Source organism: Leptosomus discolor, chromosome 1, assembly GCF_034619465.1.
Source record: "Leptosomus discolor isolate bLepDis1 chromosome 1, bLepDis1.hap2, whole genome shotgun sequence".
Lineage (NCBI taxonomy): Eukaryota > Metazoa > Chordata > Aves > Leptosomiformes > Leptosomidae > Leptosomus > Leptosomus discolor.
In genome coordinates, this window is record NC_141391.1 from 18,124,558 (window position 1) to 18,143,417 (window position 18,860).

Consider the following 18,860-nt stretch of genomic DNA (forward strand, 5'->3'; position numbering starts at 1 on the left):
ATCTATGTGAGAACAGTCAGGTAGTGGCACAGGGTGCCCTGCCTGAGAGGCTGCACAGTCTTCATCCTTGGAGGTTTTCAAGCCCTGACTGGATCAAGCCTTGAGTTGTCTGTACTGACCTCAGAGCTGACCCTGCTGTGGGCAGGAGGTTGGACCAGAGACCTGCTGTGGCCCCTTCCAGCCTGAACTGTCCTCTGATCCTGTTTGTATCTTCCACTTGTTGAAAAACCACAGAATCTCTCATTTGGAGAAAAATCTTGGCTTGTAGAAGAAGAGTCAACTGCATAATGGTAAAAAGTTTGTGAAAACAAAAGCAGCAGGCTTTTAAACTTGCGGTTCCTTTGACAGGCTAACTTTGGGTTTAGTATAGTGGTGTGCCTTCCTTGCAATTCGCTGCTAAGGCCCTGTAATATTTGGAGAGCCAAAAGAGGCAGTACCAAAGTTTGAAACAAGGTACTGGCGATTAGGAGCTATAAAACTTATCCCTGGTTTTGCATCTGTAACAATGGCATGACGGATAAGTTTTCCCATTGTTTTTTATAGATACCTGCCTTTCACGAATGTGATAGCAATCCTTTTTAGTGTCCCTTCCTGAGAAAATAAGACAAGTACTTGTCTGCTCTTTCTCCTCCTTTGATCCTAATAATTTGGACAGGTAAAAAAGAATCTCTGAAATGCTCCTGCAGTAAGCTTGCATGCATTTACAACCATCTATGTCATTTCTTGACATAGTAGCTGGTAAGAAACAACTTAAGGATGTACTAAGATCGGAAGAGACAGCAATAGGAATGTAGTACAGTTCCTGACTAGCTCATGTGGTCATTGTATTGGCAGGAGGTAAAATAGATAAACGGAGCATGTGGGAAGAGCTGGAGGTATTGCTAAAATGGAATCAAAAGGAGAGGAGGAATTTGGAGGATTGTGAAGGAAGTGTAAGGGCCATGGGACATACACAGAATATTACAACATTGAGAGCCACAGGGACTTGGGGAGCTGAGGCAGCTGCAATGCAAAACACTGGGATGCAAATCTTTGTTAATTTTGGTAAAATCTGTATATAAAAGTGTTTTTAAAAGACTCTAAAGAATTCTGTATTTTGGTGAAAAAGTTTAATGGTAAACCACTGATATTTATACTGTGTATTTCATTTAGTTTAAGGTTATTGCTGCAGAACACCTTGTCCGATGTGTCAGTCTCCTGATTGGTGTTCTTGGTTGCTATTGCTACACTGGTATATTTAGAGAAGAGGATGCCTGTAAATCACAGTTGTTCCAGAACGCTAGGGTAAGCAGCAATGGATTTGGGAGCTATTAAAAATGAAAGAAACCATTGAATATAAAATAATTTTAAAAATTCTATTCATTTTGACACATTTTCAAGCATGAATATTTCCACTGGTTTGTGCTTATAAAAAGGCAGTTGAGAGGGGTTTAAATATGCTACTGTTGCTGAAAGAGAGGAGTCACTGAAATTCTGTCAGTACACCAATGCATCAGTTTGGCGGTGGAGAGTATTCTACATATTGATACATTTCTGAGTCACCCCTTTTAAAAAATTAAAATAATCATGGACACGTGGACAAAGGACTACTTAGAGGATAACAAGTCCTTTCATTTATAGGTCTTTTGTGCAGGAGTTTTTTAATATCATTTGATGGTTTAAACCGGTACAAAGACAGCTACTATTATTATTATTATTACTACTACTACTACTACTATCTGAGGTGGTTTCTTGCTTAAATACGGAAGCCAGAACTTACACATTATGGAGAGATGCTATATTTTTCTTTTGTGATGAAAATATCAGTGTTTCAGGCAGGTCGGGGCCATCTTTTTGTCACTTCTGGAACAGAATGAGTGAAACAAAAATCAAAGAAAAAAATTAAGTCCAAACTCGCTAATGCACGCTATAAATATCAAAGCTGTATGAATGAGAATTTGTAAATGAGTATGAACGAGAATTATGTCCTTTTTGTCTCTGTGTGTGTGCTGTGTATGTGCCAATGTATAAAGGAATTTAACTGAGGTATTGTAACTGTGTTGTATTTTTACTAGTCTCTCATGCATTACGCTGGAGAAAGCATTTCTCAGTCTAAAAACAAACTAAATGAAGATGCCCAGATCAACTCACTGAGGACTTTGATAATGCAGTGTACAAAATGTTTATGCAATTGTACCAAGGTAAAGTTTATAAAGGAATTTATATTTCTTTCTTCATTAATGAGATCACAAAGTTGAATATCATACATGTGGTACCTGAAAAAAATGAATTGACTTTTCTTACATCTTGCTTTCTTACAGAATAGTGTTAATAAGTTGCTGTCTAATATATTCCTGCGTTTGTTAACATCAAAATTTATGAATGATCTCATAGATATTTGCAAAAATCTGGTAAGTTCGTTCTGTCTGTTTCTAAAGGCAGTGCTTTTGTATGAAAGGACTGTTTTTACAGTATAATAATTTGGAGGCAAGCCAAATGAGATACTCACTACTGAAAAAACTAAACCAAAATACATTGAGCTTTATAAAGAATTCCTAGCTGGAAACATTTCTATCTAGCATTTGAATGCAGGGGTAGGGGAAAAATGAGAGCAGATGGATAACATTTGATCAAGATTAGCGTGCCAGCTCATGTTAAAAAACAAATTATGTTATTTTTTGGAAATCTTTTAATACTGTGTTAGAGTAAAAGTATATACAGATTTTATGCCAGAGGAAGAATTTCTATAACACATGGCATTTAACTTCAATGCACTTGTAAAGTTTTAAAAGCTTCTTTTTATTTTGTAGTTTGATGGACTTCTGTGCCTTAAAACACTTTAAAGGTGTTTATTATATGGATATTAAATCTTCTAACTGTAAATGACTCTCCTTTCTCACTGAGAAAAGTAATAGGGTGGCACATCACTGTGTTTAGCAGAACCCTTAAAACTTCTCTTCTTGTCACATTGTCCTGTAGTCAGGTTTAGGTAGGCAAAAGCGTTGTTTTTTTCAGGTGAGAAGCTGAGAGTCTTACCTTCTGTTAGCTTATCATCTGGTAGGGAAAGTAGTAATTAGTGTGCCCCGCAAAAGGTCATACACCTTCCTTTAATTTCTCTGTAATTGTGAAGCATAGTGAGAAGTTTGTGAGTCTTGTAGAGAGAAGTGTTTTTCAAATACTAGCAATGTCCTTGGCACCATCTAAACACAGAGACTAATATCTGTGTTAGGAGGCTTGTATCCTGAAACGAACAGTCAAACCAAACAATTCACGTGTGTAGAATACAGGTTTATCACTAAAGGTGAAATTCATCAATTCAGTGTGGCCCTTATTGTCTTCACCCGTTCTAGTTCTCTGGGAAACTGTAGTATATCTTTCCTTGTGGTATGCCTGTGGGGTTTCTCCTGTCCTTAAAAGTCAACTTTAAAAGGATGTGGTGTTTTTGTCAGATGACATTTACTGGAAAACCAAGTGAACTGGGAGAAGTGGATCTAATGGGGAATGATCCTGAGGAGAGTATAATGGAAGTAGATAACCAGGTGTCTGATGATCATTCAGTGACTGACATCAATGATACAAATGAATCTGGTGAGATGCAAAATGTAACAGGTAAGTCTCCTCCATGTCCAGCTTGTTTTGACAGATTGCTCTTTGCTTTAAAGACCGTGAGATGCAAAATTGTGCTGCTTTATTAATAGTTGAAGCAGGTAATGGTTGAACCAGGTTCTTCCTAAACAATAGTAATTCTTTTGTACCTCATTAATATTTTAAAGATGTTGATGAAGTGGAAAGGAAAAGTTTATTTTTTATGTTATAAATAATAAAACACAAGCCAGAGAAGCTAACTAACAAAGTCAGGCAGAAGTTTTAGCAAAGAACAGACTAGAAAGTGTGTCTGTAGGATACCTGTCTCTGTCATTAAACTGTGCTTAATTTTCTTAAAAGTAGTGGTATTTAACTTTTCTCCGTTTCCTGATCAGTAATTCTTGACAAGGTCAGATTTCATGTATCTCTGGACCTACAGAGAGACAAGAGCATGACTCTGTCAGTTTATTCCTGTTAGGAGCTACAAGTACCAATGTTCTCTTTTTTTTAAAATTCTTTCTTAAAATGGTGTGTATCTTAGTTTTTAATCAGGAAAATGTCTTCTGTTTATTATTGAATGAGAAGGAAGTTAGGGTGTTATATAAATGTCACAAACAGTAGCTGGTCTGTTTTCCCCATCATGTTGAATAAGTGACTTTAGAAGTATCTTCTCCAACCATCTGATAAATAATTCTAATAAATTAAGTTTGCTATGGCAGAAAATTACCAGAATTCTAGATGTGACAGGAAAATGGCATTTGTAACTATTTCGTTTAGGTTATAATTGAAATTTCAGTGAGGATATCAACATAGCCGTGGTTGCCATCATTTCAATTTTGGGGATGCTTTGCATCTGTAGTTTAGAATATATCTTAAGTTACAGTTCACAACACAAAAGAACACAGCTGCAGATGGTTCTGCTGAGTTCATTGCAACCTCGATGGAGAAATCAGCCGTATGTATGGTTACATAAAATTAAAACCTCTGTTTTAGAGAGGGCCTTTGTAGAAGTGGGAAGCACTCAAGAAGCTGTTACTGATGCAGTAACCGCTCAATAACAAGTAAACTTAAAGGTTTCTAGTACTCTATCTGTTCTGAGAATTTAAATTAGTTTTGTAAAGACCTAAAATGTTACAGCTTTTTTGTTGTCCTTGGAGAAGCATTTCTTACATGAATATCTTATTTTCAGGTGCTTTGAGCCCATTAGCTGAAGAACAGTTGACAAAGCAGGATTTACTTCTCCTTGAAATTCTGAGGTTCTTATGTATTTGTGTAACTACAGTCCAAATTCAGACAGTGAGCTTCCGAGCCTCTGATATACGGAGGAAGCTGTTAATGCTTACTGACAGCAGTGTCTTTGACAGCGCTAAGCCCCTGCATCTGCATGTGGTGAGTGAGCTTTTTTACAGCAAACCCACCTCTGTATTTGTGCTGTTTTAAAATTTGTACATTCTTGTCAATTGTATATTTTTGTCTTGCCATCGGTCCCCTGAGAAGACATTAAAGTGGCTACTTTTACTGTTTTGAATTGTGCTGCGGTCAGGGAAAGAGCAATTAGAATTTGTAAGCCAGAAAATAAAGAGTTGAGAAGTATAAACATCTTGCCTTTTAATTAAGTCTTTGTTAATTAGCTAGAAACGGTCTCTGTAGTAGAATGGATCTGTGTTTTAGTTTACAAAGGAAATTTTTTTGACTGCCAAAACTAAAAATTTCGTGAGCCATATTACTGTGTGACAGTCTTTGCATTAAAAGATGGTCAGAGTCTAACACGTAAGAGCTGACAATTGGTATCGTTGCTACGTGATTTCATGTAAGAGCTACTGAAAATGTTTTGTAGTTTTCCTTTTTGTCTACTTATTTTCTTAAGTATTATTTTCCATTTTGGTTCTTTTTTTTTTTGTTTTATTCCCCAGTACTTGGTGCTTTTGAAGGAGCTCCCTAATGAAGAACACCTCTTGCCTGAAGACGATGTTCTTATGCTTCTTAGGCCTCTTTCGTAAGAGAGAAACTATTCAGCATGTATTAGAGCTATTTTAGTTTAACAGCTAGAGGATTTGGGGGCTGTTTAGTGTTTCAAGATACTTTTTCTTTCTTTCTTTCACAGTGCTGTGTGTTCTTCATACCGTCGTGATCAAGAAGTTTGTAAAGTAATTCTAAATAATTTGCTTCCTATAGCAGTAGTGTTGGCCCAGTCCCATGCACATGCTGAAGAGACAGGGGATGCCCAAGGACAATTTTTGACAGTTGTTGGAGCCTTTTGGTATGTTTTATCTATTTAATGCAGAAATCTGTTGGGCATAAGATTTTTAACTTTGCTCATCAGTGTGAAGACTGTAGTGTGTTGTATGTCTTGCTGTTGGTATCCTGTGATATCTTTATCCAGCATTTAACTTTCCAGTTTTTGTGTCACGTTATATTTGTAGCAAAGAATCATATTGTCCTTAAGAAAGTATTAGAACAATAAAGGTTACACCACTTTATATTAACAAAGACTGATTGTACTCTGAATTGCATCAGTAATTATAACAAGTGATAACTTCAGCAACCAAAAATTAGTATTGTTCACAGTTGTAGATTATCCATAAAAACGTCAAATCCTCCCAAATGTGCCTGTTGAGCACAAAAGAATGAACTGTGAGCAGCGGAAACTAACTTGTTAGACTTTTTCTCAAAACTGTTGGCAACTTTTTCATTTATTCAAATCTTCCTTATTTTAGGCATTTATCTCAAGGAGGGAAATGCACAGCACCAGTAAGAGTGGCCCTTTTAAACTGCATGAAAGCCCTGCTTGAGGTAATCCCAGATTTTCTGACATTCATTAGCATGTTAAGTATATACTTAAAAACAGTGTCTAAAGATCTGTTGCATATATCAGTGTATATTCCATTGTAGGTCTTCTACAGATTTTAAACCACAATATTAATTTTCTTCAGGCCGATCCTCATTGCAGGTGGGCGATCCTTAATGTGATAAATGAAGACCTACCTGTGAGTGATGCTTTCCCACATTTTCTCGCAGATAGTCACCATCAAGTTCGCATTCTTGCTGCAAAGTCGATTACCAGGTGATAATGTGGATCTTTTTTGTGTTTATAAGAATAACACTTACTTTCACTTAACTGGGTGTTACTTCTGCTGCTGTATAGCTGCTCTTTTCAGTATTTCTTGGGCTTTAATCTCGATGGAATATAAAAGCCTACCAAGTTACTTGGTTAAGGTGTTCAGACTTTGTCTACATTTTGGTTATTCTGAGATGTGAGATAAATATATAGAGAGGGATAAACTATATATAAAAAACTATATATGATAGCAAATTTTGCACTAAATTTGTTATGCAAACTTGAATAGGAAACAGTTGTTAATCTTCTAGAATAGATTAGGTACATTGCATAGCATAAAAACTTTTTAGAAGGATCTTGTGTTTTGAATACTGTGTATAGTTCTTTCTCCATACATCAAGAAGGATATAATTGAACTGGAATAGGCGTAGAGGAGCGATGCTCAAAAGTATGAAACCCGTTATGCACAACTATTGGTTGCATAAACTGGAGCCCTTCAGCTCAGAAAAGAGTTGAATTGCAGGAGGTATAACATAGCTACAAAATCTGGAGCGGAACAAAGTGAAGATTTGCAGTCTTCCAGTTTAAAGACTAGGGGCCATCGAGTGAAGCTAACAGGTTCAAGATTCAAAGAAAATAAGGCTTACTTCTTCATACAACATTCAATTGTCCTTAGTGTTATCCTACTACCTTCACTGAAGGATACTAAATATAGTCACCACTTCTAACTCATGATCTGCCTAGGTCAACTGTGGTCAAATGTTATATCCAAGGAATTATTGTGCATACAAGGCAAGCATATAGTGATCTTTCTTAGATATCTGCTGATAGTGACTTAGAAATGGCTAGAGTAACTTTTGGTCTGATCCACTGTGGTGTTCCAGGTGCTTTAGCCTGGAGAAGAGAAGACTGAGAGGGGACCTTATCAACGTTTATGAATATCTGAAGGGTGGGTGTCAAGAGGACGGGGCCAGACTCTTTTCAGTGGTGCCCAGTGACAGGACAAGGGGCAATGGGCACAAACTGGAGCACAGGAAGTTCCACCAGAATATGAGGAAAAATTTCTGTACTTTGAGGATGACAGAGCACTGGCACAGGCTGCCCAGGGAGGTTGTGGAGTCTCCTTCCCTGGAGATATTCAAAACCCGCCTGTACACAGTCCTGTGCAACCTGCTCTAGGTGAACCTGCTTTGGCAGAGGGGTTGGACTAGATGATCTCCAGAGGTCCCTTCAAACCCCTACTATTCTGTGATTCTGTGTGTTCCCATTTTTGTTACAAAGAGCAAAGTGGGTTGGGCGTTGATCTGCAAAAAATAAATTCTTTGAGAGATTCTTCTTACATATACATCTGTTCAGTATATTCCCAAGTACTTAATGACATGAAGTGTTCCATTATGATGGACAACTGAAGTTTGGCTTCCTGCACTAGCAGAGGCTAGGAAACTTTTATATGTTTTCAGGCTGTTCTCTGCCATTTTCCCCCAACCAACAGGTGTTCTTAGTGTTATTAATAATGATATTCAGAAAATTAGAATCATTTTATATGCACAATATGCATGAATTCTGTAGACTAAATGTTATGCTAATAATTATTTTTCTTTTTTTTAAGTTTGTTTCAAGATGTGAAACAGAGAGATTCTTCTGGAATGTCAAAGCCTCTTCCTTTGAAGCTCCAGCAAAAGGCTTTTGAGAATGCTTATCTCAGAGTTCAAGAAGGAATGAGAAATCCGGTACCAACATCTAGTCATTAGTTTTGCCTAGTTTTCATCTGATAAATAAGATGACTTTTAAAATGGTAGTGTTTTAGTTTTCCAAGAACGTTAATTCTTCTGGACTTCTGATAATCTGAGGTAGTGAAACAAGGTGATAGTCAGGAAATTAATTACACATCCAATCAGTCACTGTTTTGCCCACATTAGAAGTTTGTAAGCTTTTTCACTGTATGTTCCAGACTGTTCTTCTGTATCATACTATTTGTTGTTGTGGGTTTCAGTACTGTCTTAAGAATCAAAGAAGAATGGAGCCTTAGTATTCTAGACAACATACAAATAGTGAATAAGAGGCAATGTAAATTAAAACTATGTGTTCACATAATAGAAAACCAGATTTGTAAATTCCAGTAAGATCATGTTTCCAGTGGTATTAGAGCAGTGGTTTTCACAAAACCAAAATTTGCTTAAAAAATTAAACTGTTCAGAAGAATCTTCAAATGAAGGAAAAGTTTTACATCAGTGCAGTGACCAGAAATGCAATGGTGTATATTGCTGAGGAATTTCTTTAACTATTACTTTTTCTATTAGCATCTTTCACTTTTCCTCCTTCCTTGCTACCACACTAAGTCATCCACAACATCTACATTTTCCATTTTATTTTTTCTGTCATGCTGTCATCTATCTGCATGTCATCTCTCTGCCACGTTTTCTCTCTGTTCCCTTTGCCTGCTGTCTTGTGGCTTGGACTCACTGCTGAGGCCTCATCTCTCCATCATCTCATTTCATCTCTCTGTACTGTCACCTCCAGCTCTTTGTCACCTTGTTTCATTTCTCTGTTGCCTTGGCTCCCTATTCTGTCACTTCAGCTTGCTGTTGGCTTCTGCCCTTTCAGAGCAGTTTCTTGTTACTTATATTCAATATCCATCACTTGTCAACACCATGCCTTAATATGGGAAAAACTGCATTTGAATTACAAGGCAGTTCTTTCCTATATGCATTGGGGAGGAGCAAAAGAGAGACTTGTCAATGCCTCCATCATTTCTTTCTTAAATGCGTTGTCTTTGTTTAAACTGCTGATACTATAACATGAACTGGAGTGTATGGGGTATCAGCATGCGAGCTGACATGCTGGAGGCAGTAACCTCTGGTGGAGGAGTGGAGCAGACAGCTGGGGGAAGTAATTTTTGAGCAATCAAAGCAAGATTTTCGGCAGTATTTATGTCACTGCCCTTAATTTTAAATTATTTGTGCTCATTTATTAATTAGGAGATTGCTTTAACAGAATATTTGTATGAGTTCTTCATTATTTCTTATTGAAGGTCAGGAGTGATGCAAGTCCTGAAGATCTTTTGGACAAAGAGTGTAATGGAAAAGCTGTTTTGCTGATGCTTATAACCATGGTTCTGTGCTGCAGTCCAGTCTGTGAAAAGCAAGCTTTGTTTGCTATTTGCCAGTCTGTGAAAGAGAATGGATTAGAACCTCACCTTGTGAAAAAGGCAAGTATAAAATTCTATTTTATATTTAGGTTATAAATTAAGGTTAGGTTAAAATTGGAACGGTACAAAATGCTTTTGTCAGTATTGAAAGTTGTTAAACTTTGTAAAAGCGTGACTAATGTGGGACTTAAGTATCTGAATGAATCTGTAATTATATTTGATGACCTGCATAGAAATAACGGCATCATAAAAGGCAATTTTAATGGGAAATCTCTATGTTAAAAGCCCAGATCTGAACTACAAATAGATTTTTATAGATTGAAGATTGCAGATCTCATTTTAAAAAATCTTTCTACCCAGTGGAAATAAACTGCTTTTTCCAACGTGGAAAATATGTAAAATATATGTAAAGTATTGGAAGATGGTGTGTGTCTTGTGGACTTTTAAGTTCACAAAAGCGTACTGAAATAATTACTGTTTGTACTGCAGCCTTTCAGGCCAGTCATTTTTTGAGTCCGTGTGTTCTCTCCTTTTATCCTTTCTTTCTACTCATTGCCTCTTGTTTTTACACACGGTCTCTACCCGGCAAAGTGTGTACTGGCTGTCCTTTCTTACCTGAAAGGAGGTTGTAGTGAGGTGAGTATTGGTCTGTTCTCCCAAGTAACAAGTGATAGGACAAGAGGAAATGGCCTCAAGTTGCACCACGGGAGGTTTAGATTGGGTATTAGGAAAAATTTCTGTACTGAAAGTGGTCAAGCATTGGAACAGGCTGCCCAGGGAGATGGTGGAGTCACCATCCCTGGAGATGCTCAAAAACCGTGTAGATGTGGCACTTCAGGACATGGTTTAGTGGCTATGGTGGTGTTGGGTTGATGGTTGGCCTTGATGATCTTAGAGGTCTTTTCCAACCTAGTGATTCTATGATTCTTTGACTACCACCTTGTACAGGGTAGTTGTAGTTCCTTGACTGCACTCTTTCGAGGTATGGCAATACAAATAATAAAAAAATTGCTCATGCTAAATAGGAGCAATGTACAAATATTCATTAAAAGGCTGGCGGGAGGGTCATGGAGGTGTAGTACTGTCAGTTTGCCATAGTATCATGTGCTCTACCTGCTGTTTCTGCAATCTTACTTCATGCGCAGGTTTTGAAAAAAGTATCTGACATTTTTGGCTATAAAAGTATAGAAGACTTCATGACGTCACATTTAGACTATTTGGTGATGGAGTGGCTGAAAATAAATGACCGTGGATATAGCCTGTCTGCTTTTCCTTATGTTCTCCTGAACTATACTAGCCTGGAGGAATTCTACAGGTAAGTTTGCTATATGACAGCAATTTGGATTTGTTTATAGTGATGACACAGGGTTTCAAATTTCTAAATGTAGTAATGCATCAGGGTTTTGTTCTAAGGTAACATATTGAGAACTTTTAAAATGTATTCCAAGTATCTTGTATATTATATTTATGCTGGTAAGATATTTTTTTTTTTTTTTTGTATAGCAATAGCTGAACAATAATTACGAGTTTAGTTATGCAGAAAAGGAGTGGTATTTGCTGTATTATGCTTGAGATTTTTTTTTAAATTCAATTCAAGGACATTCTGGAAATGTATTTACTACGTGTAGGTCTTGTTATAAAGTTTTGGTTCCACACCTGGTGATTAGAAGTCAGTTTGAAGATGTGAAATCACTTGCCAACAAGATTGAAAAAGACTGGAGGCAGGTTCTAGCAGACTGTTTTCCAAAGATACTTGTGAATATCCTCCCGTATTTTGCCTATCAAAGCCATGGAAAGAGTGAAGTAGCAGAGCAAAGAGATGCAGCTTCTGAAGTCTACGACATGCTTAAGGACGAAAACTGCTTAGGAAAACAGGTATCTCTTTTAAATGTGTAAATTCAGTTTTATGGTGTTTAACAGACACGAAAGAAACTTTTATATATTCTGTAAAAATGTAAATAGTTCAAGTTTGTAGATAGAAAATTATCTTAATAAAGCCAAACTAGCCAAATTTTTTTTCCAAGGTTTTCGAGTAGCTGTTGAATAGAAACTTTCAGGCAGACAGTTGACTTAAAGTACAATTTTTTTCCGAATGGAATTGAATTTTTTTTTTTACCATTCGTTATACAACCCTGAGTTTCCCTGTCATATATGTAGGTCATATTTTCCTCTTAAAATAATTTGTTAATGCTTTATGAGGAGCCATCTTCTCCAGAGGCAGACTCTATATTTAGAACTAGTAGTAAAATTAAGCTTTTTTTTTTTTCCCGGATACTGTAGGAAAGTAAATTGTTCTGTGACTGCCAGATACGACTTAACCAAGCTTTATTTCTGAATGAATTGTATGTCATGGATAATTGAACAAATAGAGAATCTGGACAGGAAAGATTAGGTTTTCTCAGAAGGAAAAGTAATATTAAATTATCTTATCTAAAATATTTTGTTCATATTAAAACACTCTTTTTCTTCTTCTAGCAAATTGACAATTTATCTCATAATAACTTAGCAGAGATTGTGGTTGAACTGTTGATGACCTTACATGAACCACCTGCTACCATGGTAGAAGAAGGAGCTCATCTAAGTAAATACATGAGGTACGTGTTTGTAGTTTTTCTAAGTGCCGAGTGCGTTTGTATAACAGTGTGCATTAAAACATGCCCTTCAGGCATAAGAAGAGGTGGCCTTGAAATTGAGACTTAAGGATTTTATTGTCATTAGTAATGACATATCACAGGCTTTCTCACATAATTATTCCCCAGTATCAGTGAGTAGAAGCTCTGTAATACTTCAGTTAATGGAAAGGACGAATGGGTGGGCAAGAGAATGCCTTTGCGTGTTGTGAGCTGGACTATGGCAATGCCAATTTAGATTAGTTCCAATTTGGATGGACTACCCTCTCTATAAAATTGGTCAGGTTTTAATCTCAAAATTAAAGTGATTCTTTTAAAGATCTTTAAATATTTAGAAGTCACTAAGAAAATTAAGTGAACCATTTTTTAACAGTTATTGTAGTGGCAGCTCTTGCCTTTGGTAAGGAGATTGCTTAAGCAATGCCAAATAAATGAATTCCTAATGAATAGAAATACTCCAGTGGCAGAAATATTTTAACTTTCATGAGCTTTTCAGTCTTTGTTGTTGTCCTAAAAATATTGCTATTTGTATAATTGTATCTGGAAATAATTTTTCAGGTTTTTGTGTTTAGATATAAATTATTTAGAAAAAACTTTCTGAAGTTATTGAAGAAGATATTTTTATTGTAGAAATATAAAGTTGAAAGAAACCAAAGCATTTCTATGAAAATCTGCCAAAAGTTAGATGTCTGGGATTTCAGAACTTTATAAAATGGATTTGTTTTAGTGTGTTTATTAACAGACTGTGGTGTCTGTTTGTAACACAAGGTTTTCTAAGAAGGGAATGACAAGAATAAAGTGGTGAAACTTAGATTTTGCTGTCTTGTTACTATTGTGATGCATTCCTTTTCTTTTTGAGGTCCCAGAAAAAGTAGACTACCTTTTTTTTTATAAAGGGGAGATTCTTGATTATGTTTTTCTTAACCAGATAGTAATTGTGTAATTACAAAATGCAGAAGCTTTATCCATGACTTGGAATTAGATTTTCCTATGAAGTACCTTAGATGAGGCAAATGTATGAGTTTTTGGCAATATGATCTTTCAGAAAATAATAGAAGAATGCTGAGAAAGTACAAGTTAGAAAACTGCTGTAGAGGGCCAACAGACAGCTAAAAATAAGATGTATGTCACTCTGCTGGATACTTTGGGTGCTTCTTACTGAAAGCAGAAAAGGTTTTCTAGGACTTATGTCAATGTTCAATGGGATTTACTTTGTTTAATACATGGGGTTTAATTTTGGGAAGGGAAAAAAAATAATCTCTTTTTTTATTCATTCAGGGAACTGGATCCTGCTCCTAACCCTCCTCATTTTCCATCTTATGTGATTAAGGCAACCTTGGACTATATTAGCAACTGTCATAAAAGCAAATTAAAAAGTCTTGTAGCAGTTCTTGCTAAAAGCCCTGTAAGTATGTAGTGATGATTTTCTTTTTCTGTAGAATATAAAATTTTTTTTATGGGTACATTTTGGTTTAATTAGACATTCTTGTCATGTATATATGAGGAAAAAATACAACCTTAGAAACCTTTCTGATCTTTTGTTTGCCCTCTGAAATGGAAGAAGTCCTAAGTTCAGGGACACAGTAACCTTTCAAAAGTTACTTGCTTGAACTATTACATGTATTATAGAATACATATGAAATAATGTGTAAATAGAGAGAATTATTTTAAAGGTTGGGGAAATCTGTGTGTACCAGACATAATTTAGATGGAATTTGTTTCTTTGGTATATGTCTGAAGAACATTCTAAAATAATTACATTTGGACAATTTTATTAAATACTATCTACAGTTAAGATATTAAAGTTTGCTTTCCTTCCTGACAGTGTGAAATTTTTTAGTCTGTGATATTTTTAGACATTTGATTTTCAGTTGCTAAAGGCAAATACGAAGGCATTTAAAATTATGCAGCCCTTGCAATAAATCATAAACTGTTGTAAGGTCATTCCTTAGAAATGTATCTTTTCAAAGTTTATGCTACTTTATTGCATATGTTGCCAACAACTTACTTTGCCTATCCACAAACAATCTAAAAATATGAAAAATCCCTTTTTCTAGTCCATGTTTGTCTAAATCTTTTGAGTGTAAAAGTTAATATGGCCAGACAGTAGAATGAGTTCTTTAAAATGTAACAACCTGCCTAGCACTTTAAGACAGTTACTTTTTTATTAAGTTTACAGTTTTAACTGTTACGATTTCTATTGATGCGTTCTATGAAATAACACATTTTGTACATATGAACATGATGTTTGAAAGACTAAAGGTTGAAGCACTACCCCATGTTTTAATGTTTTTTATTTGATGTTTCTCCTATTGGTAGAAACTGCCATAACTGTTTGCTTTTCTGAAAAATGTGCATAACCTTTCTCATGTGGGGAAAACAGAAAATTAGGAGGTATGGGGCTTATAGTCCTGCTTGGAGAATTGATTTCTATGTAGGTATTTTGTTAGTTTAAAGCGGTAAAAATAATAAACCCTTTTTATACACGTCCTTTAAAAAAAAAAATCTATCACTTAAGTTTTTTCTTGCTATAAAGTATGTCTATATTGGCGTTATGAATTAATTTTTTACTCACAGTTTGTTCATTTTTAGGATTCATTCCAGAAAATCCTTCTAGCTCTTTGTAAGCACGCATCAGATACAAAAAACATTTACAAGAAACACAGAGTTCTTATAATTTATCACTTGTTTGTTAGTCTGTTACTTAAGGAGATAAAAGATGGTTTAGGAGGAGCATGGGCTTTTGTCCTCCGAGATGTAATTTACACTCTGATTCACCACATCAATAGCAGGTAAATACGGTAATTATATCTTGCTCTTCCTGTTTGTGCTCCCCTGTTCTTGTAACCATACATTTCAGTATCACTAGGTGTTAACTCATTCATAGAAATAACTGAAATTTGCTGAAAGAAAAAATTAAATTGCCTTTCTTTCATAATTTTGGAATTTAAATTTAGAACTCTTATTAAAATATGAAATGTTTTGTGCTATCCTTGTATTTAAATGTACGCTGTGCTGCAGAATTTTGTATCTATAATAGACTATCAAATTGTAGAAATGTTGGGAGGATTTTGATGACAGAAAGGATGTTTGGGAATTTAAAGGATATGGAAGAAAAATTCAAATTGTGGAGTTAAGTGCAAAGTAAGCACATGCCAAAAAATGCGTTTATTGAGTTAATGAAGAGTATTGATATTTACATTCTCACCAATAAGTAGCTAAGAAAATGATTGAGAATTGGCAAATGTTATCTTAGCTTGTCTTCAGACTGAGAAAACTGGTCCTTCATCAGGCTTAAGATTTAAGTAGAGATTCTTATCTTTCATAAGGACTAGAGGTATTATCTTACTTGAGGTGTAGCTTTGGGTTTCCAAGACAGTTATTCGCTTAAATGTCATTGAGTTTAAGTGCAAGTTGATCGCTTTGCTTGTTGGAAGCATCTCATAGCCTGAAATATTGGAGAGAGGTGTGGATTTTATGGTAAATGCCATTATTGTGAGACTTACTGCAATCAACGCTGAACTGGGGTGGGGGCAGTTGGTGCAGTGGAGGACAAGGCTGCCATTCAGAAGGACCTCATCTAGCTGTAGGAGTAGGGCAACAGGTACATTGTGAAGCTGAACAAAGACAACCCCTAAGTCTTTCACCTGGGATGGAAGAACACCACTCATGAGTGCAGCTTGGGAGCTGACTGGCTAGAACGTAGCTTTGCAGAAGAGGACCCAGGAGTCTTGGAGGACAAGCTGGATGAGGCAGCAGCGTGCCTTTCATCACTGGAGGCTGACCATGTACTGAGCTGTGCTGGCAAGGGTATAGCCCCCAAGTTGAGGGAAGTAGGCATTACCCTCTGAGTCTTACGAAGCTGCGATAGGACCACTGTGTCCAGCGTGGGGCCACTCCAGCCAGGACATGAGAAGTAATGCTGAACTAGGATGGGCTGAGTGGAAGACTCCCAAGGGGATAAGGGGAGTTGATCTAATTTCTGGTTTCCAGTTTCTGGAGGGGAAGATACCTTGTAGAGAAGGTAGAGACAGATTTTTCCTGGAAGTGCACAGTGAAAGGACAAGAGGTAGCACCCACCAGGTTGCAATATGGAAAATTCTGATTGGCATACGGGGAAAGATTTTCGCAGTGAGGATAGTCAAATACTGGAGCAGGTTGCTCGGAGGGAAGCTATTGATTCTCCATCCATGGAATGTGTCAGAATTCAGCTCAACAAAACCCTGAGAACCTGATCTGACTTTGAAGTTGACCATGCTTCAGATGGGAAGCTGAACTAGATAATCCCCAGGTGTCCTTTGTAACCTGAATCTTTTTTTTTTTATTTCAAACTAATGGTTATGTGAGAGAGAGGAGGGTTCAGGGAGCATGTTTTCCACTTTGTTCTGTTTCTGTTGACGTTGTTCTGGCAAATAACAATTTAAAAGCCTTTTTGGGTTGCTTTTGTTTTTGGTTTTTTTCCTTTTTGTAATATATTTGTCTTTAAGTTTTTCCACTCCATTTTTTAAAGTGACCAGTCAAATTCTGTGTATTTTAGTTCTCCTGTGTCTTCTGAGCTAAATCCTTAGAGCTAATTGAGTTGATAAATTTTAAAGTTTAGAATCAGTTCCTGCTATAAAGTTTACTTATGTTTCCCCTTTTCCCCTATTCTTCCCTACTGTATAAAAGGTTAATACTTGAGACAATGATAATTTGTATTTCTTTAATTCATTTTCTTGTTTCCTGTGACAGACCTGTTGTTATCAGAGAAGTGTCCATGCGCAGCTTTTCACTCTGTTGTGATCTTCTCCATCTTGTTTGCCACACAGCAATTACATGTTGCAATGATGCTCTAGAGAGCCACCTTCGTGTTATTGTAGGAACACTGATACCTCTTGCCATGGACCAGCCTGAGGTTCAGGAACAGGTAGTTATCGGTTGCTGCTTATCTGTTAGCTTTTCAGTTCATCTTCACTGTCATTAAAGCTCTATCTCTACTCATGTTCAATTTTAATTCCTTTTTTTTCTATGCTTTGTAGATTTATATTAAAAAATCTTATTTGAGATGCAACACTTTACCTTTAATTTTTTAAATAAAAGTGTCTTTGCTTTTGGTACTTCTATTTTGTCAGATATTGTGTTCCATATTTAATTCCTGCAGCTTTAAACAGTCATTGAGATGTATTTCTATCATAATCGCTGAGATTACTGTATCACTCACTTTCTAATTCTATATTTACTTAGTCTATAAAAAATCAGATTTCTTAAAGAGCTTTAATGCTGTTGTAATGTCTGCTATGCATCTGTGCACCTTTTTCAGCGAAATCTGGAAGAGGTTTAAAACCTTCAGGGTAAGTTTCTGAATAATTGTTAGTTGAGTAGAGACACCAAATCAGTGGTACCACTAAGGAAAAGATAGAGAAAACATGGGCATTGCTGAACCGCTGGTGATGGGAAGCTAAGCAGTACAACCACATTGAGTAGCCAAGTGGTTACCTGCAAAGCTCTGTGGATGATTTCACAGGAAATACGATGAAGACCTTTGGAAGAGGAAAGTGTCTAAATGACAAAGAGGAAATATGTTCAAAGAACAGATTTCAGTAGTTCAGCTATTTATTTAACGAATTATCATTAAAAATAAATGTAGCACATAGGCCTTAAAAGGGAAATGAAGCAGTTTCTTTTGTGTGACAAGCCTTGTTTTCCTTCTGGTGATGATTTGTATGTGAATTCTGCTGGGGGTGGAAATATGCTTAGATTCAGAAACTTATAATTAGTAGCACTTCAGTCCCCATGATTGCCTGCTGGCTTAATCTGATCCCGTGTGGTTGCAGTGTACCCCTACATTGTCCTCCTCCTTGTACTTCCAGCTCAGGTGGAGGGCTGTGCTGATCTAGCTGAAAATAACCTGGCAATCTTTTTCCCAGTTTAGTGATCATGATCAGATTTATAATGTGTCTGTGCAGTTGTACACGCACAACTGCAAAAGCAACATGTCAGGGCATCCCTGGGCAGAAACAAAGTGGAGAGCACAGAAATTTCTCTGAATTGGGACTGATACCAAATATGAAAACTTCTCATATCATACTCCTGCAGGGAAGTCCTTCCTCTAGTGATCCCTTTTCAGTTATTTTTCTTCTGGCATTGAATGAAGGCTAGTTAATTGTTTTCAGGTAAATACAGGTCTCCAAATAAAAACTTTATTGTTTAGATTGTAGACCCCTCAAAGCTGCCTGAATTGAATTTCCAATTGCATTGACTTGTAAGTAAAGCATAAAAGGAAAGTGTAGTACCCCTTTAGCAAGCATTTATTCAAGCTGTAGATCTGTTATAAAATAAATTCTGCCAGAGTTCAGTGATTTGGGCAATAAATTATGATATTTAGGCATTTGTCCAGATTTCAAATTAAGGTCACTTTAGTCAGTAAGAATTATAAAGTCCTAATAATATCAGAAGGACTGCTTGGGTGCAGTGTGTTGCT

General features: G+C 36.4%; 1 protein-coding gene across 4 annotated transcripts in view; it reads left to right on the top strand.

Moving 5' to 3' along the window:
• ATM (ATM serine/threonine kinase) overlaps positions 1-18,860 on the top strand; it is a 77,524-nt gene that overhangs the window by 15,085 nt on the left and 43,579 nt on the right. For 3 of the 4 annotated variants that reach the window (XM_086476077.1, XM_086476059.1, XM_086476067.1), the window contains exons 13-29: positions 1,153-1,284; positions 2,055-2,180; positions 2,301-2,390; positions 3,429-3,588; positions 4,754-4,953; positions 5,478-5,560; positions 5,669-5,824; positions 6,282-6,357; positions 6,498-6,628; positions 8,232-8,352; positions 9,654-9,830; positions 10,916-11,085; positions 11,399-11,645; positions 12,246-12,364; positions 13,679-13,805; positions 14,993-15,192; positions 17,132-17,306. In XM_086476077.1, the coding sequence (XP_086332203.1) occupies positions 1,153-1,284; positions 2,055-2,180; positions 2,301-2,390; positions 3,429-3,588; positions 4,754-4,953; positions 5,478-5,560; positions 5,669-5,824; positions 6,282-6,357; positions 6,498-6,628; positions 8,232-8,352; positions 9,654-9,830; positions 10,916-11,085; positions 11,399-11,645; positions 12,246-12,364; positions 13,679-13,805; positions 14,993-15,192; positions 17,132-17,306 (2,490 nt within the window). The remainder of the gene's footprint in view (positions 1-1,152; positions 1,285-2,054; positions 2,181-2,300; positions 2,391-3,428; positions 3,589-4,753; positions 4,954-5,477; positions 5,561-5,668; positions 5,825-6,281; positions 6,358-6,497; positions 6,629-8,231; positions 8,353-9,653; positions 9,831-10,915; positions 11,086-11,398; positions 11,646-12,245; positions 12,365-13,678; positions 13,806-14,992; positions 15,193-17,131; positions 17,307-18,860) is intronic. The other variant, XM_086476086.1, reaches the window with a different exon arrangement.